At 33.9% G+C, this 26417-nt stretch overlaps 2 protein-coding genes across 4 annotated transcripts; both read left to right on the top strand.

Moving 5' to 3' along the window:
• The first annotated feature begins 1306 nt into the window (after nt 1-1306).
• On the top strand, nt 1307-4244 carry LOC111625590. Of its 2 annotated transcripts, none has more exons than XM_023368776.1 (3): nt 1307-1485; nt 3255-3393; nt 3464-4049. In XM_023368776.1, the coding sequence occupies exons 1-3, from the start codon at nt 1403-1405 to the stop codon at nt 3542-3544; spliced, it is 303 nt and encodes a 100-aa protein (XP_023224544.1). In that variant the 5' UTR covers nt 1307-1402; the 3' UTR covers nt 3545-4049. The 2 variants fall into 2 exon arrangements, with proteins under 2 accessions (XP_023224544.1, XP_023224543.1); XM_023368775.1 differs by lacking the exon at nt 3464-4049 and adding an exon at nt 4137-4244 and having other exon boundaries at nt 1311-1485.
• Nucleotides 4245-5067: 823 nt separating this feature from the next.
• On the top strand, nt 5068-26365 carry LOC111625581 (ATP-binding cassette sub-family F member 3-like). 2 transcript variants are annotated; one of them, XM_023368762.1, is made up of 18 exons: nt 5068-5154; nt 16128-16275; nt 18045-18183; nt 18927-19015; nt 21280-21411; nt 21483-21587; nt 21661-21822; nt 21891-22037; nt 22112-22168; nt 22250-22272; nt 22972-23027; nt 23095-23295; nt 25042-25118; nt 25197-25371; nt 25439-25619; nt 25695-25827; nt 26024-26111; nt 26177-26365. In XM_023368762.1, the coding sequence occupies exons 1-18, from the start codon at nt 5079-5081 to the stop codon at nt 26327-26329; spliced, it is 2142 nt and encodes a 713-aa protein (XP_023224530.1). In that variant the 5' UTR covers nt 5068-5078; the 3' UTR covers nt 26330-26365. The 2 variants fall into 2 exon arrangements, with proteins under 2 accessions (XP_023224530.1, XP_023224531.1); XM_023368763.1 differs by lacking the exon at nt 5068-5154 and adding an exon at nt 5188-5366.
• Nucleotides 26366-26417: the final 52 nt, after the last annotated feature.

The raw sequence follows: 26417 nt of genomic DNA, 5'->3' as shown, positions 1-26417 counted from the left end.
TGCAGCCTACCGCTCTGGGGGACCCTGGATCGAATCCAGACGGGTCAAAAAATCCCCAGGAATTTTTCGGGGGTGGTCCGCTCGGATATGTTGGGCCCCGTTCCTCATCACCTGACCGAACCCATAATGGGCTTGCTAAAAGAGGCCCTCTTAGTGCCCACTGGATGGAAAGAATTTTAAAAAAAATGTCCAGATAGAAGAGTTATCTACTGGTGTTTTTATGATAATTAAGTCTAAGATATAAGTTTATATAGTTGGTCCTGAAACAGCATTGTGATGATTAATTTACTGAGTTTCCTATAAGAACTGATAAGTCGAAAACAACAGTCCTTATCAAATGTTTTCATTTTGTAAATTACTGTTTGATAGCCATAGAGACGTGATTATCGCAAAAATTATATACGGGTATATCTTGCTTAACGTTAGAAATTAATTGCGACAATCCCTTTATATATGCAGCAGAAGGTTTAATTAATGTGGCTGTCTTTACTTAACGTAGGTATCGTATTTGAGTAATGCAATTTTGATATATGTGATAGCATCAAGGAATTAATTAACCGTTGTCAAAGAGGCATAATGAGTAGAGACAGAGATTAAGGTTTCCACTTGAAGGAACCCGTTTTTCCGGAGGATTTCAGTCAGTGTGAGTCACCCCAACCAACAAATTGGGTCGAGGTGGACCCAAAGGAAATCTACTGACCCAGCTCCAGGTTGGATGGCCAACAAATCTCAAAGTTGGATAAAAGGCAACTTGACTCGTAGGAGAGGAGAAAAGAAAAGTGAAACACTATGTCGTATGGTAGCCATCCAGAATTATTGTTGTATATACTGTAAATAGTTGTAAAATAAATGGACTTGATCTGAGATAAATGGGTCATAAAATGATCTTTCTGGCAGACCACAAATCCGTGAATCGGGATGGCACAGTCCGAAATTTACTACCATGTTAATCAAGGGATGTCTGTATATAATAAATTGTTCAATTCTCTATATTAACAATATGCTGTACATACTCTGAATTTTTCTACCTTATACTATACAATTTGTCACTTCTAACCAAGAACCTAAATGCAACTATTCAATACCAGAATGGAATATTTATCGTAGGACATATGCATGAAGGGTGTGAGTATGCTTTTAATATACTTCTGTTATAAAGTAGTCTGTGTATACTCTTATTGCGCAGTCTAAAATATGCATAGTATCTCAGTTTTTTTGCGTTAAGCTATAGGTATGCTCCTACAGGTTTTTCTGCCACAATTTATGCTTGAAATATGACAAAAATGTTCTTATTAGAAATGATTATTCAATATTTTAATTTTATTTTTATTTAATAGGAGTTTTAGATGGCAGCAAAGATGATTTTCAATCTTCAGAAGAAGTTTACGACGCTCTCGGCGAAATGTTACACGAAATTAGTGCCGGCAGCAAGGACAAAACTGAAATTATAGACATTTGTGAGAAGTTATTAAAAGCAGTGAAGCTGTAAGTGAACTGATATTGCAATTGTATTTATTGTATTAAAATGTTTTTAAGAACTATTTTATTATAGATTTTAATAATATCTTATTATATTTATACCTTTGATGCCCTTCTATGGGATCTTCTCTCAAATCTTCCTTTTCTGAGATTTTTCTCTCGCTTTACTCCTGCTTCTTCTCTTTCTCCGTTTTCAATCTTCCTCGTGACCCTTCTGATATTACTTCACACAGAAGAAATAGAAGGCAACATTGATCCAAAACCATGAGAAAGGCAACATATACCAATCATTTTTGTTTACAGCACTTTCTAGAGGTAGTAGATGAGATATTTGAATGCAGAAGGAAAACAAAACTTGGACGGTTGATTGAACAACCGTCCGAGTTTTGTTTTCCTTCTGCATAGAAAATGCCATAAACAAAAATGATGACTCCACAACAGAGAAGGCATTTTGTTCTGCAGTTCAAAAAATCAGAATTGCTCGTTGTCGTGCAACACGAGTAATCTGCAGGAGCTGTAGGATTGTTGCTGCCGTGGGAGGAATGACGACGGATATGTCGTAGCAAGCATAAGAAGAATTTGGTTGGAAGTGTGCTGTGTAACACAAAATGCACATGTCGTGAAATTGTAATGACAAATGCGAAACTTGGGCATTTTTATAATGTTTTAATGTACATTAAGGCATTCTTGGGTGATAATTAACATAATTAGAATAATCTAAAATAGTAATTTTCTTTTTGAAAGACCCGATAATTATATTTTATCATCAGCCATAATTATTTACGACATGATGCAGACCTCCTGGTGTTTACTCTCTTTGTTCATCTATTATCCTTTGTTCTTTTGACACATCCCGTCTCCATTGTTTTGTTATTTTCCATTTGAAATCCAAATTCCCATCATTGCTCTTTTCATAATATTGATAGCTTATTCTTATTCTTTGTTTAATTTGGAATTAATATCAAACATAACCATTGTTGGATTTATTCTGAGCCATTTTATAGACTAGAACAGCAGTAACGATTATCATATATTTTAATAAATTAACACAAAATGTGAAGTTAAATTCTGTTGGTGTAGCCAGCTTTAGATTTGACATTGCTAAATGTAAAATATTTAATAAGCATATATAATTTGTAACTTTAGTCTGTTTGAATTAAATTGATATCAGCTATAAACAAAATTATATATTATTGCATCTTGATTTTGCTTTAATTTAAACGTCAATCAAAGATATATCGAGGTGTATGTCGGACTTTTCTAGACGATCGAAGCAGTAAAGGCATCGATGTGCTGCTCTGAATGATCCAAGCTCGAGTCCGGGATGCCAAGTCTTGAGTTACACGAGTAGCAATACTAACGTGTTGAGCAATACAATAATAACTCATTCAATGAATGGTCTTACCAAATGAGTTGTTACCATGTGTCTCATGGTAACAACTCATTTGGTAAGACCATTCATTGAATGAGTTTGTGACACGTGATACTTCCAACACATTTGCGTTGATACTCGTGACTCATGACTGTACATTCAGGTTGGATTCAGAAGATTTATGGATGATTTGATTGGAACATGTTGAATTACATCCCTCCTTCTCCATCCAATTACTCAATACTTTATAACTAACTCAAAGCTAAAATATAGTTTTACCTAAAAATAAATTTTGGTTAAAGAGTGTGACTGTTTTGTGGAGTATAAACAAAAACTACTCAAGTGTACTTTGTTTATAATTGTTACCAATTTATTTTTAAACAAATTATATTTTTTAATTAAGTGAATCGGACGGAGGTAACGAAGAAACGGAGCATAAAATTCTTAACGCCCCCATCCATCTCGGGAAAATGGCAGAAGAATTTGAAACTAGATCCGAAGAAGTTAAAAGTATTTGGATGAAGCAGAGGGATCCCATATCGGTACAGATCATTTATTTGTTTTATAATATAGATTATTTAATTATAAGTTTGTTTGCTCTTTATTTTTTAGAATTTGGGCTTTCAACCGATAGTTTTTGTGTGTAATCTATCATTTATAAAACAATTTTTTTCCTGCTTTTCTGTAAAGTAAGAACTATTGCTACTATCTACATATGTCTAATGGAAAAGAAAGGAGAATAAGGTTTTCGGATGTCAATTAAATCAATAAATTTACCACAAGATGATGGCATAACCGCCTACTTCTAGCCAAATTGATTTATATCTAATTATTTACTAGCCTCGATATAGCCCGATACATAGCCTGGTAAATCATTTGACAAATTTGAAATAAGTCAATTGGTTTGTATAATGTTAATTTTCGGTAACTTTTCTTCTTTATGCAGCTCCCTAACACGGAGACTTTCTGAGCTGTAGTGTAAGGCATTTTCAGTTACCGAAAACACTTAATTAAATAACAATAATGAGTTCATACTATGCTCGTGAGTCAACGGCGCATGTGAAATCGGTCGGATGACGTTAACTCAGGATATGTAGGGTGCTTTGCACTATTTTTTCCGAGTTCTTTCATTTGATTGTCTAGCATATACATAAAAATTTTAATGTAAAGTGAATTTCCCATCAAAAAACGCTGCCGTACGTTGTTTATACTTTATCTAAATGTATTACATTAATTTAATTAAGAGAAATATCATAGATAAATTTTATTTTATTAAAATTTCCAGTTGGTAGATCAGAAGAAACTTGGAAAAGCAGAAGCAAGACTAAAGCAAAAGCAAGAGAAGAGAGAAAATGTTGAAAAGACAACTGTTGGGTAATTAAGTTTTATTTTTTTAATGTATTATTAAGATTTTGAAATCAAAATATTCTCAAAGGTTTTGCATTCCAAGGTATATTGGAATGTAAAATGGTTTTATAATGAAACACATCATTTAAAAACAAAATAAAAGCGAGGTTGAGGCTGAAGTTTTAAATGCGAAAACATGTACATCAGACATTCAGCATCGCTTTCCTATAAGCCTAGAAGTTTGACAATGGTGTTTAGATAGTCAGTGGAATCATGCTCGACGTTCCAAACACCATTGCCAAACTTCTAGGCTTACAGGAAAGTGGCGCTGAACGTCCGACATACACATTTTTGCATTTAAAACTTCGGCCGCAACCTCGCTAAATTTGATAATTAAAATTTAACATTTAAAATAAATGAAACATAAATAAATAAATAAAAATAAATAATAGGTCGTAAGTGACAATGGTGTTTGGATAGTCAGTGGAATCATGCTCGACATTCCAAACACCATTGTCAAACTTCTAGGTTTACAGGAAAGCGGCGCTGAACGTCCAACGTACACGTTTTTGCATTTAAAACTTCGGCCTCAACCTCGCTATTGATGTGAATTTCTAAATTTCTAGTACTTTCGGGTTTTTTGTTTTTTTTAACCACAGGATGGGTCAGCATGCCTAAAAGTATCAAGGAAATATATAAAGATATGTTAATAAGGCTGTTCTCCTTACAAAATTGCTAGTGTCTTATATTTCATTTTATATTCCTACATTCTTTGAACTACAATCTAAANACGGATTAAAAATCGATTTTTTTTTTTACAATTATATATTACACAAAAGTATAGCAATTAATCACGTGACTCGATTGACTTCGAAACAAGATGTCGACCACGACAGTTGGTATACTTTACGATGCGTTTCCATCTATGGACGAGGACGTTTTCGAATACATAAATGGTAATAAAACACATTTATCTTCGATTGTTAAAGCTATTAAGCGTTATAAAGACGATTGTTTAGTAATAAAACGTAGAAATAAGCGGAAATTGGTGTTATGACATTGGTGTGATGGTCAACAGAGGGGAAAAAAATCCTCATTAAGTCTGGGAAGTGTAATTATCGGGTCAATAAATTATATTTGCATTTGTATGACGTTTTATGATAGAAAGGTAGGCTCAATGCTTACATTCTTATGCTGTTGACTTGTATTTTCAGTCTAGAAATTAGAAAATGAATGAAAAATTAACAAATTTGAACAATAACCATCACCCAAACAACATTTTATTAAGTTGAATACGTGTAAATCACATTTTCTTGCATAAAATCTGTTAACTTTTACAATTTTCCTTTTGATTTTTGTGTGTATTTCCCATTTTCCATAATGGAAAAATGGTAATCGAATGGTCGAGGCAGTAAAGGCGTCGGTTTTACGGTTCTGACGATCCGGATTTGGCCTCGACTCGCCGACGATGCGGATGGAAGACGAACTCCTCCGTGGACGACGGGAGATTCGGATTCCGACGGATCCGGATGTTTCGGGTTCGGTTTCTTGTCCGGTCGCTTCGTTGCTTTCGTTGACGTGAGTACGGCTTGGGCAAATGCAAAAAAAAAAAAAAAAGGCTCCTTACTGTCGGAGCAGAAACGTAGAATGAAAAGGTTTGGTTTATGGAATTGGGTGATTAACGAGAGTGGCGAGCGACTGGTTAAAATTAATTTTGAATATTTATAAATATTCTATATTGCTAGTAATTTTAAAAGTATTTATGGGGAAAATTCCATTTCGAAATCCTTAGTTTTTTATTTTATTTTTTAAATTATTTACGGTTATGTTTTTCCTTATTGTTATATGATCGAAGCTCTGATAATGGCCACCTTCAAACTTCAATTTTTACCTTTCCGTCGGTGGCTTTCGAATGTATTTAGGTTATAGATTTAATGATAGGTTATAAATTCTATTTAAGCATAATAAAAAATTGTTTTTAATGTTTATTTCGAAACAAAAGATTTGGGAGAAAATCAGTTTTTATTATTCTTATGTTATTGCACATATTATTTACTTACTTTATTAATTACTCAATTCTAAATTATACTTTACGTGGCTAAGTTGTAAGCTTTGAATCATATTGATTGTATATAATAGCTGTGAGATAGTTACTATATACAATCAATTTTATATTTATTTCTGTAATTAATATGCAGTGAAATATCCAGTTGCTATTATCAAGGGTAAAAGTTTAATCCGATTCAGATCTTCACAGACAAATGACTGAAACAGTAAAGGCCTATCAGCCTGCTGCTCTGGGAGTAGTTCGAGTCTGGGCTTTTCGTGAGTGATTTGAAATAGAGATGTTGGGTGTTATCTCTCACTATCAAACTGCCCTGTTGTGGGGTTTGGTGTGGGAAAAAGGCTGTATTAGTACTTACAAGTGGAAAGAATTAAATAAAATATAAACTGAAATTTATGAAATTGATCATAGTTTGGGTTGGAACATTATCGTATTCCTTCTGGCAATTGCATTACGCGTAAAGATGAGAAAAATCAAGATTCTGCATATAATTCTTGCACGTTGATGTTGCAAAAGTCTACCAACCGTGATTTTGTCTTTATTCTTAAATTTTCTTGGTAGTTATAACAATTAATTGTAACTGAAGTGGCTTTGGTATTACTTAAGTATTGACATTCTACTCTACAGGATGTTCGAAAAGTTACTGTGCAGTGAGAAATTTGTAATGACATTAAGGTTATAAATCGTAAGTCTAGTGTTTCCACCTTGTGTTAGATGGCATTGTTGTTTTATCCATAAACGTTCCAGTTTTTGGAAAACTTCTTTGCTGGTCTCGTAATCTTCTATGGAATTTGGTCTGCTATGTCCCTGGGCCTCACTCCACAGATTTTGGGACCTCTGAAGGACATTTCTGGCACTTGCTAGAGGAGAACCTGCAATATATTATGTAAAACTTTGCTTTAACCTATCCCATTGCGCAATAAATTTTCAGACACAATGCATCTGATTTTATAACTGAAATTGTTAAATGTGTGTCAGACAAGTTTTTTGCTACAAATAAATCTACTTGTTTAAAAAAAAAAAAACAGCAAAAAAATATGTATATAATTTATATGAAATTATTTTGATGTTCTACATTTTACTAAACCAGTATGATTGTATTTATTTTGTTTTTATGTTAAAATTAAAGGTAACATAAACATTATATATGAGATATGTTGATAATTTTATTACCAAAAAATATTCTGATCGGCAATTCTTTTATTTCAATGACACAAAGTTATAAAATGCCTTAAAATATGAGAATTATTAAGCTTCTATTGTATTTAAATCAAATTTTTAATAGCATTGATAGTATTTCTGATTATACTAGAGAAAAGTACTCCAGATTTGATGTAGAATCAAACATGAAAGTATCGAAGATGCCAGGAAAAAACCTTTATAACTTTTTAAACTGATATCACTTGTCATATGTAATAAATTTATGAAATTTGATGCTGTGCTAATAATATAAATATGGAAAAATGGGCACGAGTATAGGTCTGAATGAGGCAGTTGGGAGTCATCAAAGCTGTAGATCATGCCTATAGGAGTGAAAAAGTCAAAGGACCAATGGTCTACATGCGATCCTTCACAAGATATAGTGACAGCTATGGTCTGCTTGTTAAACTTGCAATATTGCTGGAGCAGTGATCGTAGCATAACTCCAATTATGCCGCAGAAGTAGTCAGTGCAATGACATTTCTTGTGTTTTATAAGCTTTTAGCCATCTCTAGTAAAGTGGAAAACGGTTGATTTTTAGCATTGCTTTGAGAAATAGTTTCAGATTTTTTTCACTTTTTAATTTTATCCCATTTTGAAGACCCTCGAGAAGGGTCAAATATAGACCATTGGTTCATTTGACTTGTTTTATCCCTACAGGAATGGTCTACATCTCTGATAAGGTACCAACTGCCTCATTCGGAGATGCATTTATGCAGAAAAATGAAGGAAGAAGTTGAAAATATAAAAATTGCTTGTGCATTTATTAGTCAGTCTTTACCATTAAGAGTGTATACTTTTTTATATACTTGCATTATTGACACTGAAATTTAATTAATTTATCACATGTGATTTCTCAATGAGATAAAGATGCAATGTTTAATTAAGGATATCACTTGGCATGCTGCAACATTTCCAAAACAAAATAAAAAAAGTAAAATCATTTTGTCATCACAATTACCATTTAAAAAAAATTAAATCTAATTAAAAGGAGATGCTAAGCAAACAGAAATAGCCAACGAAAGTCAAACAAACAAAAATAAAAGGTTAATTTATTCCTGTTTTACAATTTAGAGAATAGAAATCAAGTCAGAAGTCATTCTTTCAATTAGTTTTTGATTAAAAGGTGGAAATTTGAAATAATTTTCTTTAATCTTGATTACTTTATTATATTGAACACATAAGGAGTTTACCAAAACTAAATGGAACATCTTTTGGTTTTTTCTCACCAAATTAATAGCCGAAATAAGTCTTTAATTAACGAAGTTCTAAATTATATAATTCAGGACCTCTTCAAGTGAAGGTTTGTTTTGTCTTCTTAAAAAATAATAAAGAATAATTAAGCTTTTATATTTCTTATAAATAATACGTAAGGGGTGAATCCAAATGGGACCCGAGTCCTGGAGCATTAAGCCGACGCCTTAACTGCTTCGGCCATCCAACTGTTGTTTCGTATCAACAGAGACGTAGCATAGACTTTTGCCACAATTATATATGTAGCACATGAGTGCCAAAAGCCTATGCTACATCTTTATTAATTAATATGAAAATTACAGTAGTGTATCCGAGGCAGTTAAGGCATCGGCTTACTGATCTGAGGAGTCAGGATCACATTCGGGCCGAGAACCCCAGGAATTTTTCAATGTGTCTGTACCGGATCTGTTGGGACTTGTCTCTCATCCAGCCACCTAGTTGTTGGCCTGCCAAAACTGCAATGGGGCAGGAAAAAGGCTGTCTTAGTGCTCACAGGATACAAAGAGTGAAAACAAAATATAAAAATTGTGTGAACCGAGGGGGTACAGCACCGAGCTTGTCCCCACTTACCAGCTTCTTTGTCAGGGATGGTCTATGTGGTAAACGAGTAGGAGGGGGAGTGAGGTTGTGATAAGGTGTCTGTCATACTCAAGGGTGACACATAATTAAATATAAGAATAACATATTTAATTCACTATAAAATTATACAAAGCAAACAAAAAATGAATAGAGGCAAAAGATGTAAATAGTAACAATATTTTTATACAGGTTAACCACACTCGTTTATAGGTACTGGTATAATATACAATATACTTTCAACAACCTTTAAATAACCAGTAAAATATTTTTAGAACATTAATTGTAATACAAACGTTTTTGACCGTTATTTCCTGTCTTCTTCAGGTTAAAAGTTCTGAGATTCGAATAGCATTTGTGCTTGAAGATTTAAACTTTTTTTAGAACGTATGAACCATTGCATAAAAATATATATATATTCTTTTGTTTGTATATGCTATACTTGGTATGCACGCGCAGTATGAATCTCTATACGCAATGGTTCAATCTCTATAAGCCCTTTTTATACACGTCTCGGAGGGCTGACTAATACTAAGTCTGATGCAATCCCATCTAAGATTGACTTGCATCCAGGATTTGTTTATGTTAATTGTCAGAAATCAAACATTTCTCTAGATTTATTACTTCTTCTATCTGGTATTGTTACTCTTTCTATCTCATAAATTTGATAACAGCTATCAAACCAACTCAGTTAATTGCTGGAGGTGATTAAGGTCAGAGTTTGTCATGCAACCTTAGTAATAGTTGTTCCTTATATGGTCATAAAATCAGATGAAATAGGAAGTGTGTGGGTTGGTTCAGTTCGGACTCCTCTTGTAGGTGACCTTTTTGTTACTCTCACTCTCAATCGTGTAACAAGTTTAGGTTCTTATTAATTGGCTAGTTACTTCATAAATTGTAACAAAGGTGGAAATGAATAATTACAGGTTGCGAGGGGAGAACTTTATCTGTCGTCTGAAATGTCTTTGAAAGTCTAAAAGGTCACTTATCGAAGTGACACAGAAAATTGGAGGGTCGAAAGGTCTAATTTCGACCTCCCAGCAAGGGGAAACTGGAGGAAGAAGGGAAACAATGATGAGGGGAAATAAAATTGAAGCTTTACAATTCACAAAAGAGCTTGAATCCTCACATTGGTATATAATTGTCACAAATTTAATTATTTCCTTCATTATATTTTTTCTAACTTTTATTATTTCAATATTTGTTATTTAAAAAAATTCTTTTTTTGAGTTTACATATCTTTAAAGCTCTCTGTTAAATTAATTAATGTCAATTAAAGTAAAAAGTCTTTGTTTGTATTAAAAAAATATTCATATCTCTCAATTTTTTTAATTGTTTAGCTATTAACGGTGTCTTAGTAACCACAAATGTTTATCTTATATTAAAAATTTATTGGTGTTATAGGCTCGTTGCTATTTATTTTGTATGAAAATTTTTAAGTAAGACAAAACCTTTCACACTTTTGTTTCTAGCGGTTTAATACAAATGTTTTTGGCCGTTTTGGTTTGTTATTGTCAAGCATAGGTATAATAATCTTAGCCTCTTCCCATTTGGCCATTATATTTGGTTCACTTGCAAATTGGGCTAGGGTGGAATTAATTGTATGTGTTGTATTTGTACTCAGCTATCCTTTTTTTAAGTGATCTGTTGGTTGAGCCAATGTATGTTAATTTTTTGTTCAGATTAAATCTGTTGTCGTCTAGCGGGACCGAGTAAATCCCCATTCTTCCGGCTTCGCTGCATTGGTCCTTGGTATTAGCCAGAAGTTTATATAGCGTAGGGTTGCATTTGTATGTAAGAGCAGCTTTGACCTTCTTGGTTATGATTTTAAATGCTTGACTCATTCTAGGGTCAAAATCAACTACAATGCACTTACCTTGCTGTTTTAGAGGTCTGGAATTAATCGCTTCGGTTTCTAAGCAACTATGTATTTTTTTAGCAAGCCTATCTAATAATTTACCATTGTAACTGTGGGCTAAGGCAATGTGTTTGATGTGTTGGATTTCTTGTAGTGCGACCTTAATGCTAGAACAATGGGTAAAAGCTCTACAGATTAGAGCCCTGAAAGCAGATATTTTATAAGTTAACCGGTCATTCGAGGTTAAGGAGATGAGGAAAGATTAAAGGGTGGGCTTATGGAATACCTTTGTGGCTATACAACCATGATTCAGGAATATATTGAGGTTAAGGAAATGGTCCATCTTATCATCCTGTTGGTCTAACTTTAACTTAAGCCCAAATGGGTTGTTATTCACAATCTGCAGTACTCTGTTTATATCTGGCTTGGATCTCCAAATAATAAGAATATCATCGACATAGCACGTGTAAAGAATGATTTCTGTGTTGAAGGATTCTAGGACTTGGCTATCTAATTTTCTAACAACCAATACACAGCGGTCTCCAGATACGGGGCTGCCCATTGGAACCACTCTTTTTTGAAAATAGATTTGTTGGTTGAAGGTGAAAAAGGAGGTGTAGCACATTAGATGGGCTAGTTCTAAAACCTGCTTGTGGTGTTTAGGCTTGGGTGTAAAGGCTTGGAAGAGGAAATCTCTAAGGGCACAGAAGCATGGTTCCAATTTAATGGATGGATACATAGCTTCAAAATCTAGAACTGTAATAAATTCTTGATCTGTAAGAGCAATATTTTGTCTGAATTGCCTCGGTATCTCAGGTGATTGCATCGTAGCATTTCCTAGTTGTATGTGTTTAGCTAACGGTGAACTGGTAAATCTAGTAACTCTATTATGGAGTTTGTCTAAAAATCCTTCCATCTATTTTTTGGCATTCTGTAGAACTGATGTATTCTTTGAGCAGCTTAATGTATGTATGTTTCTTTATAAGAATGTTTCTACTTTTATCTGCTTTGGTAAAGGTGATTTCGTTAGCCTGGAGCCATTTTTTACTTTTACTTACATTTGTTTAAAATTTGTTATCTCTGTCGTCAATTTCTTTAATTATTTTGCTGAGAGCCGTATTCCACCTAAAGAAATCCTTATATTTTATCAAGCCTTTGAAACAATTATTTTCAATTAAATAATATCAAATTTTGATAAAATAATTACGCTATCTTTTCTTTTATTAATAATCTAAATTTCCTGTGTAATTTATACATGAAATAATTTAAAATTCTTCTTGAAAGACCACCTTGAAATATATTGCATTTGCATTTTGAAATATGGTAAAATGCACATGCATTTTATCATATTTCAAAATGCAAATGCAATATATTTCTGCATGTCTAGTCGACATGCAGAAAGATAGTGTAATTCATCTCTCTACAAAATGCGGATCATTTGAATGAACACACTTGTGATACGTATGTGCATAACATCAAGTATGTTGATAAGTATTTTCCAAGAATGGGGGAAAGCATTTAGTTACTCAGTGCTTGCTTATACAGTATCCATTCACCAAGTTAAAACCAGTTTAGTGTACAGCTGTTACGGGTCTCCTGCTGATTACTTATTGTTGCACTGTAATGAATGCTTTCTAGAGATAGTAGACAACAAGACACTGGAATTAGATGCCGTCTAGTATTAAATTTAATAATTACAATATGTAATTAATTAATTTAGAATAAACTGGAAGAAAAGAATCGGCCCGAAGCGGGACTCGAACCTGCAACTCCCGCTTACCGTGCAAACACGTTGCCAGTTCCCAATTATTTATGGCAATCGTGGGTGCCTATTTGTGAAGTATTTAATTGGAATATCTACTTATCTATATACATAAAAAAGGATTTTTGTTGGTTTGTCCTTTATACAAATCTTTATTCTTATACCATCTGGACCAAAGTTTGTACAAGTATTACTTAGATCCTAGAATTGACACCAAGCTACATAAGGAGATAGACAAGTGGGCAAGGCACGTACCCATGCTCTGTCGGGATCAGAGTTGGCATTGAATTAGAAAGCTGGTGTGAATGTCAAATTTGACAATTAGTGTTAATGTATTGAATAAATTATACTTACAGCGCAATATATATGTTATGCAAAGGATTCTATACTATTTAATGTATCTGCACAGAATTTGGCACAATATTCTTCGATGTCCTAGAAAAAATACTGTTGGATCCCTATCCCCTACTGTCCTTTTTTAACTTAAATTTGAGCAATTTTCTGTTTTTTGCAGTTTCATTATTATAAATACTCAAGTCAATAAGTGCACATTTTAGTTACTAAGACCGTTGTTCTTATTGCCCTCTCTCAATTCCACACTCCCTCAAAAATTCGAGCAGTGCTGGGTGCATGTCGCTAGTACTAAAAAAATATTTAAAAATTTAAACGTATTGAATTTGTAGCTCATTTATCAAATTCTCTCTTTGTTATAACAATTTTTAGATTGATTCCCATAGAAGCATTTGTAAATATTTTAGAATATTTATAATTTTTTAATGATTTAATAAGTAATAAAATAATTTAAAAATAAAGGAACTGTAGAAAAATTTGCTTTATTGTCAACATGTGGTATTATATAAGTATTGGATAAAATTTGACTTCTTATTTTGTTATTTTAATAATTAAATTTACATACAGAAGTCACAGTTCAGTTAGTTCACATGAGTAATATAATGTAGTAAAAACAAAAGATACGTAAGTTATAAATGATCATAACAAGATACATGTAGAAATAAACATATAATAAGGATATAGTATATACATATACATGATATAATATAAAAAGTACAAGAACATATGTACATAAAGATATAAAAAATATACACTAACAAATACAGCTGAGGTAAAAGTTCACAGCAGTGAAGACAAGGTCACGGATGTGTTAGAAGCCCTGTGGCTTCTAATACACATCTGTGGTTAGCCCGTGGAAAGTCTTAGCCAGTGGCAAAATCTATCAAGATTTCTTTAATGCTTAAGAGATTGTTAAGGTTGCACGGCCAGGTTACATTGTTCCTTAGAATCTCGGTACTCAAAAGTCACAATCTGACATCGTGTTCTTTCTGTATCTAAACTTATGTTATGCCCATGTCTTTGAGGCAGATTTAACAAATAAGGTTAGTGGCACTGCCAATAAAAATAACATAGCATACAAAGTTGAGACTTCTATAATGCTAAAAGACAGTTTTGTAGTTAATTCCTGTATTAATGTTTGGTGTGGAATGTTTTTACATTTTGTTACTTACATGTGATCAGTTGTGCGCACTGCCACGTCAATAACACCATTTTTTTTTAAATTTTGTTCTAATTACAATTTCTATTCACCAAGTTAAAACCAGATGATGACCATTTAAGACTGTTGAAAATGTTTGTCAGTATAATAAAGCATTTACACTGCTGAATTTTTGCTGAATAGCATATTTAATCAAAGACAGTATATCTCATATTTCAAAAATGAAATTTGTAAAGAGAAAGTTGCATGTAGTCAACTAATTTATAGAAATTCATTATATATATTCCTAAGGTATGAGAAAAATTATCATGTTTCTTGGTTTAGTGGCATTTCAGTCCAGATAGAAGGCCAGCCGAGCAGTCAAGGTTGCAGCCTACCGCTCTGGGGGACCCTGGATCGAATCCAGACGGGTCAAAAAATCCCCAGGAATTTTTCGGGGGTGGTCCGCTCGGATATGTTGGGCCCCGTTCCTCATCACCTGACCGAACCCATAATGGGCTTGCTAAAAGAGGCCCTCTTAGTGCCCACTGGATGGAAAGAATTTTAAAAAAAATGTCCAGATAGAAGAGTTATCTACTGGTGTTTTTATGATAATTAAGTCTAAGATATAAGTTTATATAGTTGGTCCTGAAACAGCATTGTGATGATTAATTTACTGAGTTTCCTATAAGAACTGATAAGTCGAAAACAACAGTCCTTATCAAATGTTTTCATTTTGTAAATTACTGTTTGATAGCCATAGAGACGTGATTATCGCAAAAATTATATACGGGTATATCTTGCTTAACGTTAGAAATTAATTGCGACAATCCCTTTATATATGCAGCAGAAGGTTTAATTAATGTGGCTGTCTTTACTTAACGTAGGTATCGTATTTGAGTAATGCAATTTTGATATATGTGATAGCATCAAGGAATTAATTAACCGTTGTCAAAGAGGCATAATGAGTAGAGACAGAGATTAAGGTTTCCACTTGAAGGAACCCGTTTTTCCGGAGGATTTCAGTCAGTGTGAGTCACCCCAACCAACAAATTGGGTCGAGGTGGACCCAAAGGAAATCTACTGACCCAGCTCCAGGTTGGATGGCCAACAAATCTCAAAGTTGGATAAAAGGCAACTTGACTCGTAGGAGAGGAGAAAAGAAAAGTGAAACACTATGTCGTATGGTAGCCATCCAGAATTATTGTTGTATATACTGTAAATAGTTGTAAAATAAATGGACTTGATCTGAGATAAATGGGTCATAAAATGATCTTTCTGGCAGACCACAAATCCGTGAATCGGGATGGCACAGTCCGAAATTTACTACCATGTTAATCAAGGGATGTCTGTATATAATAAATTGTTCAATTCTCTATATTAACAATATGCTGTACATACTCTGAATTTTTCTACCTTATACTATACAATTTGTCACTTCTAACCAAGAACCTAAATGCAACTATTCAATACCAGAATGGAATATTTATCGTAGGACATATGCATGAAGGGTGTGAGTATGCTTTTAATATACTTCTGTTATAAAGTAGTCTGTGTATACTCTTATTGCGCAGTCTAAAATATGCATAGTATCTCAGTTTTTTTGCGTTAAGCTATAGGTATGCTCCTACAGGTTTTTCTGCCACAATTTATGCTTGAAATATGACAAAAATGTTCTTATTAGAAATGATTATTCAATATTTTAATTTTATTTTTATTTAATAGGAGTTTTAGATGGCAGCAAAGATGATTTTCAATCTTCAGAAGAAGTTTACGACGCTCTCGGCGAAATGTTACACGAAATTAGTGCCGGCAGCAAGGACAAAACTGAAATTATAGACATTTGTGAGAAGTTATTAAAAGCAGTGAAGCTGTAAGTGAACTGATATTGCAATTGTATTTATTGTATTAAAATGTTTTTAAGAACTATTTTATTATAGATTTTAATAATATCTTACTATATTTATACCTTTGATGCCCTTCTATGGGATCTTCTCTCAAATCTTCCTTTTCTGAGATTTTTCTCTCGCTTTACTCCTGCTTCTTCTCTTTCTCCGTTTTCAATCTTCCTCGTGACCCTTCTGATATTACTTCACACAGAAGAAATAGAAGGCAACATTGATCCAAAACCATGAGAAAGGCAACATATACCAATCATTTTTGTTTACAGCACTTTCTAGAGGTAGTAGATGAGATATTTGAATGCAGAAGGAAAACAAAACTTGGACGGTTGATTGAACAACCGTCTGAGTTTTGTTTTCCTTCTGCATAGAAAATGCCATAAACAAAAATGATGACTCCACAACAGAGAAGGCATTTTGTTCTGCAGTTCAAAAAATCAGAATTGCTCGTTGTCGTGCAACACGAGTAATCTGCAGGAGCTGTAGGATTGTTGCTGCCGTGGGAGGAATGACGACGGATATGTCGTAGCAAGCATAAGAAGAATTTGGTTGGAAGTGTGCTGTGTAACACAAAATGCACATGTCGTGAAATTGTAATGACAAATGCGAAACTTGGGCATTTTTATAATGTTTTAATGTACATTAAGGCATTCTTGGGTGATAATTAACATAATTAGAATAATCTAAAATAGTAATTTTCTTTTTGAAAGACCCGATAATTATATTTTATCATCAGCCATAATTATTTACGACATGATGCAGACCTCCTGGTGTTTACTCTCTTTGTTCATCTATTATCCTTTGTTCTTTTGACACATCCCGTCTCCATTGTTTTGTTATTTTCCATTTGAAATCCAAATTCCCATCATTGCTCTTTTCATAATATTGATAGCTTATTCTTATTCTTTGTTTAATTTGGAATTAATATCAAACATAACCATTGTTGGATTTATTCTGAGCCATTTTATAGACTAGAACAGCAGTAACGATTATCATATATTTTAATAAATTAACACAAAATGTGAAGTTAAATTCTGTTGGTGTAGCCAGCTTTAGATTTGACATTGCTAAATGTAAAATATTTAATAAGCATATATAATTTGTAACTTTAGTCTGTTTGAATTAAATTGATATCAGCTATAAACAAAATTATATATTATTGCATCTTGATTTTGCTTTAATTTAAACGTCAATCAAAGATATATCGAGGTGTATGTCGGACTTTTCTAGACGATCGAAGCAGTAAAGGCATCGATGTGCTGCTCTGAATGATCCAAGCTCGAGTCCGGGATGCCAAGTCTTGAGTTACACGAGTAGCAATACTAACGTGTTGAGCAATACAATAATAACTCATTCAATGAATGGTCTTACCAAATGAGTTGTTACCATGTGTCTCATGGTAACAACTCATTTGGTAAGACCATTCATTGAATGAGTTTGTGACACGTGATACTTCCAACACATTTGCGTTGATACTCGTGACTCATGACTGTACATTCAGGTTGGATTCAGAAGATTTATGGATGATTTGATTGGAACATGTTGAATTACATCCCTCCTTCTCCATCCAATTACTCAATACTTTATAACTAACTCAAAGCTAAAATATAGTTTTACCTAAAAATAAATTTTGGTTAAAGAGTGTGACTGTTTTGTGGAGTATAAACAAAAACTACTCAAGTGTACTTTGTTTATAATTGTTACCAATTTATTTTTAAACAAATTATATTTTTTAATTAAGTGAATCGGACGGAGGTAACGAAGAAACGGAGCATAAAATTCTTAACGCCCCCATCCATCTCGGGAAAATGGCAGAAGAATTTGAAACTAGATCCGAAGAAGTTAAAAGTATTTGGATGAAGCAGAGGGATCCCATATCGGTACAGATCATTTATTTGTTTTATAATATAGATTATTTAATTATAAGTTTGTTTGCTCTTTATTTTTTAGAATTTGGGCTTTCAACCGATAGTTTTTGTGTGTAATCTATCATTTATAAAACAATTTTTTTCCTGCTTTTCTGTAAAGTAAGAACTATTGCTACTATCTACATATGTCTAATGGAAAAGAAAGGAGAATAAGGTTTTCGGATGTCAATTAAATCAATAAATTTACCACAAGATGATGGCATAACCGCCTACTTCTAGCCAAATTGATTTATATCTAATTATTTACTAGCCTCGATATAGCCCGATACATAGCCTGGTAAATCATTTGACAAATTTGAAATAAGTCAATTGGTTTGTATAATGTTAATTTTCGGTAACTTTTCTTCTTTATGCAGCTCCCTAACACGGAGACTTTCTGAGCTGTAGTGTAAGGCATTTTCAGTTACCGAAAACACTTAATTAAATAACAATAATGAGTTCATACTATGCTCGTGAGTCAACGGCGCATGTGAAATCGGTCGGATGACGTTAACTCAGGATATGTAGGGTGCTTTGCACTATTTTTTCCGAGTTCTTTCATTTGATTGTCTAGCATATACATAAAAATTTTAATGTAAAGTGAATTTCCCATCAAAAAACGCTGCCGTACGTTGTTTATACTTTATCTAAATGTATTACATTAATTTAATTAAGAGAAATATCATAGATAAATTTTATTTTATTAAAATTTCCAGTTGGTAGATCAGAAGAAACTTGGAAAAGCAGAAGCAAGACTAAAGCAAAAGCAAGAGAAGAGAGAAAATGTTGAAAAGACAACTGTTGGGTAATTAAGTTTTATTTTTTTAATGTATTATTAAGATTTTGAAATCAAAATATTCTCAAAGGTTTTGCATTCCAAGGTATATTGGAATGTAAAATGGTTTTATAATGAAACACATCATTTAAAAACAAAATAAAAGCGAGGTTGAGGCTGAAGTTTTAAATGCGAAAACATGTACATCAGACATTCAGCATCGCTTTCCTATAAGCCTAGAAGTTTGACAATGGTGTTTAGATAGTCAGTGGAATCATGCTCGACGTTCCAAACACCATTGCCAAACTTCTAGGCTTACAGGAAAGTGGCGCTGAACGTCCGACATACACATTTTTGCATTTAAAACTTCGGCCGCAACCTCGCTAAATTTGATAATTAAAATTTAACATTTAAAATAAATGAAACATAAATAAATAAATAAAAATAAATAATAGGTCGTAAGTGTCAAGGTTTACGTCAAGTCAAAGACCGTCTGCATCTCTAAAATTTAAATGATTTTTTTTCCCAAGCTTTACATATTTTTATCATTTAAATTTGAGATGCAGGCAGTCTTTCCACAGCATTGGAAATATATTTTTGAATTATGAACTTTGAATTATATTAAAATACTGCTGGAATTAAAAGGCCTGTTCCATGATATAATGATTTTGAAATCTTGAATGAAGTCTTAAGTACGAAGTCCGAAATGAATGCTACCATTTTAAATTACTGTAACCAAGTTAATTATTATTTGAGAAGTACGCAACACACGCCAATTGATAGAGTGACCCATCTGCATTCAAATGTTTTTGTCGTCTACTACCTCTAGGAAGTACTATAAACATAAATGGCAATTCCCTGGCAGAGAAGGTGTTATATGTTCTGCAGTTTACAAAGTCTAAATTTTTCCTGATTGTGCAACACAAGTAATCTGCAGGAACTGCACAATTCTACAGCTTGTGCAACTTGCTGATTGGGAACTGCTGATATGTAGTACATGGTATGATCCAAAAGTTTGAGGACTGCAATAATGTATGACAACAAAAGTATGTATTTAAAGTTACAGCGTATGAAATGGATTTTATCAAACCACCCCTACGTGTTCAGGTTGATTTCGCCCCTGTCACATGATTAAACCACGAGTGCTGTTGTTTTTTTTTTTTTTTCGGAGATAGTTACCTTTGTTTTGCGACGTAATAAAAATGGAGTTTCAAGAACAACGCTGCAACATTAAATTTTGTCAGCGTTTAGGTAAAACATCTATGAAGACTTTAAAATTGCTAAGAAAGGTGTGCGGTGATTCTACCATGGTGAAATCAAAGGTTTAAAGAGGGCCGAGAATCCATCGCAGATGATGAATGCTCTGGCCGACCTTCGACTTCATGGAATGAGGAAAATGTTGAGTTGGTCTCTCAATTATCTAGACATTTTACGTCATTTGTGGGAATCCATTCGTCGTAAACGGCCGCAGATCTGGCGAAGTGGAGACTGGTACCTTCTGCATGACAACGTACCTGCACATCGGTCCCAAATGGTCACACAGTTTCTCGCCAAATCTCAAATTAATGTGCTTCCACATTTCACCTATTCACCGGACTTAGCCCCATGTGATTTTTGTTTGTTTCCATTAATGAAAAAGCATTTGCAGGGATGCCGTTTTGTGTCATCAGATGAGGTGAGAGCAGCATCGCAGGAGACCTTACGGGAGGTTTCAAAAAATGGCTTTCAGCAGTGCTTCCAGAAGTTATATGAGCACTGGCAAAAGTGTATCGTTGCCCAAGGTGATTACTTTGAAGGTGGTTGTGCATTGGCAATATAAACTTTTTAAGGTAAGGAATTTTAAGCAAAGTCCCCGAACTTTTGGATCATACTACGTATTTATATTTTATTTACATATGTAGAATTTGCACAAAATGGTGTTGTACGGCCCTTTATTGTATAAAAAGTTTTTGACATATGGTACAGAAACACAAAATAATTCAAAATAACACCCATTTTTTATTTATTACTGAGTTTATGCTGTTGAAAATCCAACACAGACAATCAGACAGACTTTCACTACTTGGTTACCAGCAAAAATAAAGGATAAACATTCTAAACTGTTACTTCCAATAAGATTTGTATTATTAAAATATTCTTGATAAATTCCAAAGGAAAAAGTCAATAATAACTTGCTTGATTGACTTCTTCTTCGTGCACAGTTATCCAAAATTTTAATAATTGGTTTTCAGTTTGGAAAATATTATTTTAAGATACATAAGTGTTACATATAAACAAATTCTTTATTATTCTAGCACTCAGTACATCAATAAAGCTGCTACAGCAGTCCAAGCGATGAGCAAGAAAGACAATAAATTAGAAGCTAAAGGAAACAACAGGAGTAAAGACATTAAAATCAGCAATTTTGATGTAGCATTTGGTGATAAGTAAGCAATTTATATATATATATATGAAGAATATATATATAAAAGAATACAAATGTATAATTATTTTTCAGGGTATTATTGTTAGGAGCCGATCTAACTCTAGTTTATGGTAGAAGATACGGTATGGTTGGAAGGAATGGAATAGGAAAAAGTACCTTATTGAGAATGATTTCAGGGTAAATAAGATATATTTTAAAAATAAAATAATGTAACTTAAAGTCGAGAGACTAAATTTATTAACTTTTGCAGCGGCCATCTAAAGATACCTTCTCATATATCGATACTTCACGTCGAACAAGAAGTCGTGGGCGACGATACGACAGCGTTAGAAAGCGTTCTACAGTGTGACGAAGAGAGACAAAGTTTGTTAAAGGAGGAGAAAGAACTGACTGCTAAGATTCATAATATCGGGTAAATAAAAGTATTTAGTCACTTCGACTTTCGGTAAATGACTAAATTTGAGTAAAAATATCTAACAGGGAGTCGGAAGAAATCGATATGAATGCCCGTCTAGCAGAAGTTTACGCCCAGTTGCAACAGATCGAAGCCGACAAGGCTCCTGCACGTGCATCCGTCATACTGGCGGGGTTAGGCTTCACTCCTAAAATGCAACAGACTGCAACGAGGTATTCTATTTTTGCATTAGTTAACATGCATTATGTGAGGATAATACAAGAATAATCATGTTTAATCTCCGCAGGGAATTTTCTGGTGGATGGAGAATGAGGATAGCTCTTGCCAGAGCATTGTTTTCAAAGTAAGTTCTGTAAAATTTATAAAATTACTTTAAAAAATGTAATTAAAGCACTGAAAATGAAATGTAATTTGCATTTTTCAGGCCTGACCTATTGTTACTTGATGGTAAGTAGTAACTAGTATATGAATTCTACGTGTCATGAACATGTGTCTGGAACAAAGGTTTGCTGCACCTTTGTTGCATACACATGCATATCTGAAAGTGTTAAATCGAAAGTAATTTCCCTCCACTAATGAATGCGCTACAGGAGGGCACTAATGCGTGGCTGCAACGTTAGCAGTGAAAACAGTGACTGTTACGTATTTAGTTTTCACAGCGTGCAATGTATTTTTTTATAATTTGGTATCCGGAAATATCCAATTATTAATTAAAGATTGAAAAAATACGATGTTTACCGAAGATGGAGCTAGAAAAAAATCTGTTATTCCAAGTTATGGATCTGCTAAAGAGGTAAAATTACATTGATTTGGAAGGACCTGGAGAAAAAAAAAATCTGTTATTTCATAATTCTACCATACAAAGAAGGGATAAAGTACTTTATGACTCATTTATATATTCATTCCTTCTCTCATTCAAATATAAACACCTTCAAATTGCTCTTTACATCTACACTTCAACAAGATCTCCCTCATCTCAACCGAGAAAATTTCGATTTCTTCCTTGCTAGAATTTAAGACACGTTTAACAATTAGGACAATAACTCTGTAAATCTTTCGTGTTTGAGACCTTATAATTGGATCGGTATTAACTATTTCGACCATTTTTGAATTTGCAGTTAACTCGTTACAATTTTTATTTTTCAGAACCCACGAACATGTTGGATATGAAAGCCATTATATGGTTGGAAAATTATTTGCAAGTAAGTAAAGTTGCAATTTATCGAAAATAACAATTTAAATTTAAAACAATAACGTGGCCTCTCTTAGAATTGGCCGACTACTCTATTAGTTGTCTCGCACGATCGGAAATTCCTCGACACGGTGCCGACCGACATAATCCACTTTCATTCCCAACGCATGGACGCCTACAGAGGTAATTACGAAAACTTTGTGAAGGCCATGACCGAGAAACTCAAGTGTCAACAGCGAGAGTACGAAGCTCAACAGCAGTACAGAGCTCACGTCCAAGTAAGCATTTTAGTTTTCGATTCTCGTTAGTATACACTCGAAAAGCACATCCCAGTGTATGAATTGCATTTTTCTGAGGGGGAAGGAACTGAGCTCGATCCAATCTTTGTAATCTTCACAGAACAGAGCATCACCCCCATCCCTAATGATTGGCCACACGGCCTTAATGGACTCACATCTCATGCCGACAAATTAGTCGGTCTGGTTCTTGAACAAAATACAGTTGATGTACAAGACTTTAGCATACTGATTAATTAACAGATTAACTCGATGTATATAATATTGTACACTGTGTACTGGTACATGTCCTATGTTGCCAAGAGTTTTTAGACATCATCTGGTGTTTCTTATTGCTGTTGTTGCTATTAATTATTTGTCAGGTAGAATTTCATCTTACGAGTAGAGAGCCAAACATTTGGGTCTCCGTTTCAAATAAAACTCTGTGAGCCTGTAGCCCTAAATGCAAACAGATGCCAATTCAAATAATAGGACCCACCTCTTGAGTATTTCCAAAACGTTTGAATCGAGTGTTTAGTTTGTGTGTGTAACAAAATTATTCTATCATCATTCCTCACATTTAAAGCTTATAAAACAAGCTTAAAAAACATGGCATCATTTGCCGTTTAGCAAAAACAAAGTCTCTGTAGATTTAACTCTTGAATATCTTCATATTTTTTAGATATTGCGGTATTGTTATATTTGCAGTGTAGCAAACGTGAGCACGAGGAAATTGTCCGTAACATTAACAATTAAAAAAATGCTGCAACTATTCTACCCTATTTTCATACCAGGCTTGTCTTTTTGTTCGTCTGCAGTAATGTCTAAAGCTTATTTGCTTCTGTTGACAGAGTATGTAACCACAAGCGAAAATGTTTTTTTATAAGCTTTAAACATGCAAAATAATAATAGTAAGAACAAAGTATTATTATTATATGTAACAAAATTATTCTAAGAAAGTTTGAACATTGTGCAACTCCAGTGCACAGCGTTTTATCCATTTGGCTATTGCCGTTACAAGAAAACTTAAAAATTAAACACACTGTTTTCATAGGCTTGTTTTTCAGAAATGCTTGAAAAGTGGATCCTATTAAAGTGGACGTAGTGCCATTTACGTTTAGGTCTATGTGCTCACCACATTTTGTTCAAATCAGAGACCCGAACATCTAGCCCTCTCCTTATTAGTTCCGGTAAACTGCTGCCAGAATTCATTTTCGTTCCTCCCATGTGCAAGCTCGTACAGAAATAGTTTGTAATCGTAAAAGTACGTCTGGCAATTTTGTTTGGTTATAGATTGGAATTGGCGCACTTTTGTGCCTGTCAGTTTTTGATGATTTGGTTTTTCTGCAGTGTTTCCATCTGATGATAATCTCACCGACAGCAGACCAAAGTGCGTGAAAATCCCTTCAAGTCAGCTGACCAAACTTAAGGGCTCTGACTGTCGTACCACGTTTCAATGGCTTGACTTTTCACATTCACCAGTTCTGAGAGAACACTGTCTACACTGTTAATGCACTCATGCTTTTGCTTACGTAGCATGTATAGGTGAGGTGAGGTGAGGTGGAGTTTTGGGGGTGTCCAAATACTTGGAAACATAGTATATGTCACAACAGCATGGCCGATTAATGATTTGGCCCGAATTTAGACAGTTTGTGTGTTTTTCCATCAAGCCTTGATTATCAATCTGAGAAATAATTGCATCAATTGATTTGTCAATAGACATTTAAAAAGATACTGTATACTTTACAGGTATTTATTGATAAGTTTCGATATAATGCCAAGAGAGCATCTCTAGTTCAGAGCAAAATTAAAATGCTGGAAAAATTGTAAGTAGATCTTCAATATTTTTAACTCGATTAATTTATTTATTTTTATTAAAAAATAAAACAATTTTTTGTCACCAGGCCAGAAGTAAAACCGGTTACTAAGGAAGCACAGGTGACCCTTAGATTTACAGATCCAGAAGCACTCTCCCCTCCCATTCTTCAGTTAGACGATGTTTCATTTTCTTATGTCGAAGGTCAACCTGTTCTCAGGAACGTTAACCTTTCGGCTAATATGGAGTCTAGAATTTGCATTGTAAGTTTATCGAATTACAGAACACGTTGCGAAAATGTTCATTAATTACCATCTTACTCATTTGCAGGTCGGAGATAACGGGTCGGGCAAGACGACATTACTGAAGCTATTGACGAATGAGCTGGATCCCACAAAGGGAATTAGACACGCTCACAGAAATTTAGTTATTGGTTATTTTACGCAGCATCACGTTGATCAACTTGACATGAATCTGTCATCCGTAGAATTCCTAGCAAAGAAATTTCCAGGTTTATATTTTACGCCACTTTACCCTTCTCATATAACTTCTAATACATAATGCAAATCCCAATTTTGTAATACAGGGAAACCAGTCGAAGAATACAGACGTCAGCTGGGAAGATTTGGAATAAGCGGCGACTTGGCTCTACAGTCTGTAGCCAGTCTCTCGGGGGGACAGAAAAGTCGCGTTGCTTTTGCGGCCATGTCCGTACCAAAGTAAGTTTAAAGCTGGTGTACAAACCACTACAAAGTGACGGTTTGCCCCCTTCTATCAAGAGAATATCTCAATTTTACAGCCAATCACGTGGTGCAGACAGTATTTCGTTCATTCGTAGTGGTTTGTACAAGAGTGTAAACAGAGCTTCTGTTTTAAAATGTCCATAATGGTAACAAATTTTTCCTATATTACCAGCCCTCACTTCCTTGTGTTGGACGAACCGACAAATCATCTGGACGTAGAAACGGTCGAAGCACTCGGCGACGCTCTCAATAAATATAAGGTACTAACATTTTTCAATACGTTCACAAAGATAATGCTCATTACCATAAAATTTTATCCTTATAGGGTGGGTTAGTTCTCGTTTCCCATGACCAACAGCTAATTGAACTGGTTTGTAAAGAGCTGTGGGTGTGCAGCAATGGTTCTGTCACCAGCATAAGCGGTGGATTTTCACAGTACAGGAAACTAGTGGAACAAGAGTTAGCAGCACAAAATTAAACATTATAAAAATTCCATTTGCAATAATAATTTTATTGTATGTACAATGTACAAAGAATGTATGTAGAAAATATGTGCAATTAAACTA

The sequence above is a fragment of the Centruroides sculpturatus genome, unplaced genomic scaffold (genome assembly GCF_000671375.1).
Source record: "Centruroides sculpturatus isolate CEXI.00-Female unplaced genomic scaffold, Cexi_2.0 scaffold389, whole genome shotgun sequence".
Lineage (NCBI taxonomy): Eukaryota > Metazoa > Arthropoda > Arachnida > Scorpiones > Buthidae > Centruroides > Centruroides sculpturatus.
The sequence above is the reverse complement of the archived record's forward strand: the minus strand, read 5'-3'. Positions and strand labels throughout refer to the sequence as shown.

Coding starts and splice junctions, on each gene's coding strand:
- LOC111625590 (XM_023368775.1), top strand. CDS start 1,403: ATGTTACACGAAATTAGTGCCGGCAGCAAGGACAAAACTGAAATTATA. Junction 1,486..3,254: donor TTATTAAAAGCAGTGAAGCT/GTAAGTGAACTG, acceptor TTTTTAATTAAG/TGAATCGGACGGAGGTAACG. Junction 3,394..4,136: donor AGCAGAGGGATCCCATATCG/GTACAGATCATT, acceptor TAAAATTTCCAG/TTGGTAGATCAGAAGAAACT.
- LOC111625581 (XM_023368762.1), top strand. CDS start 5,079: ATGTCGACCACGACAGTTGGTATACTTTACGATGCGTTTCCATCTATG. Junction 21,588..21,660: donor TTATTGAGAATGATTTCAGG/GTAAATAAGATA, acceptor TAACTTTTGCAG/CGGCCATCTAAAGATACCTT. Junction 25,372..25,438: donor TGGAGTCTAGAATTTGCATT/GTAAGTTTATCG, acceptor ACTCATTTGCAG/GTCGGAGATAACGGGTCGGG.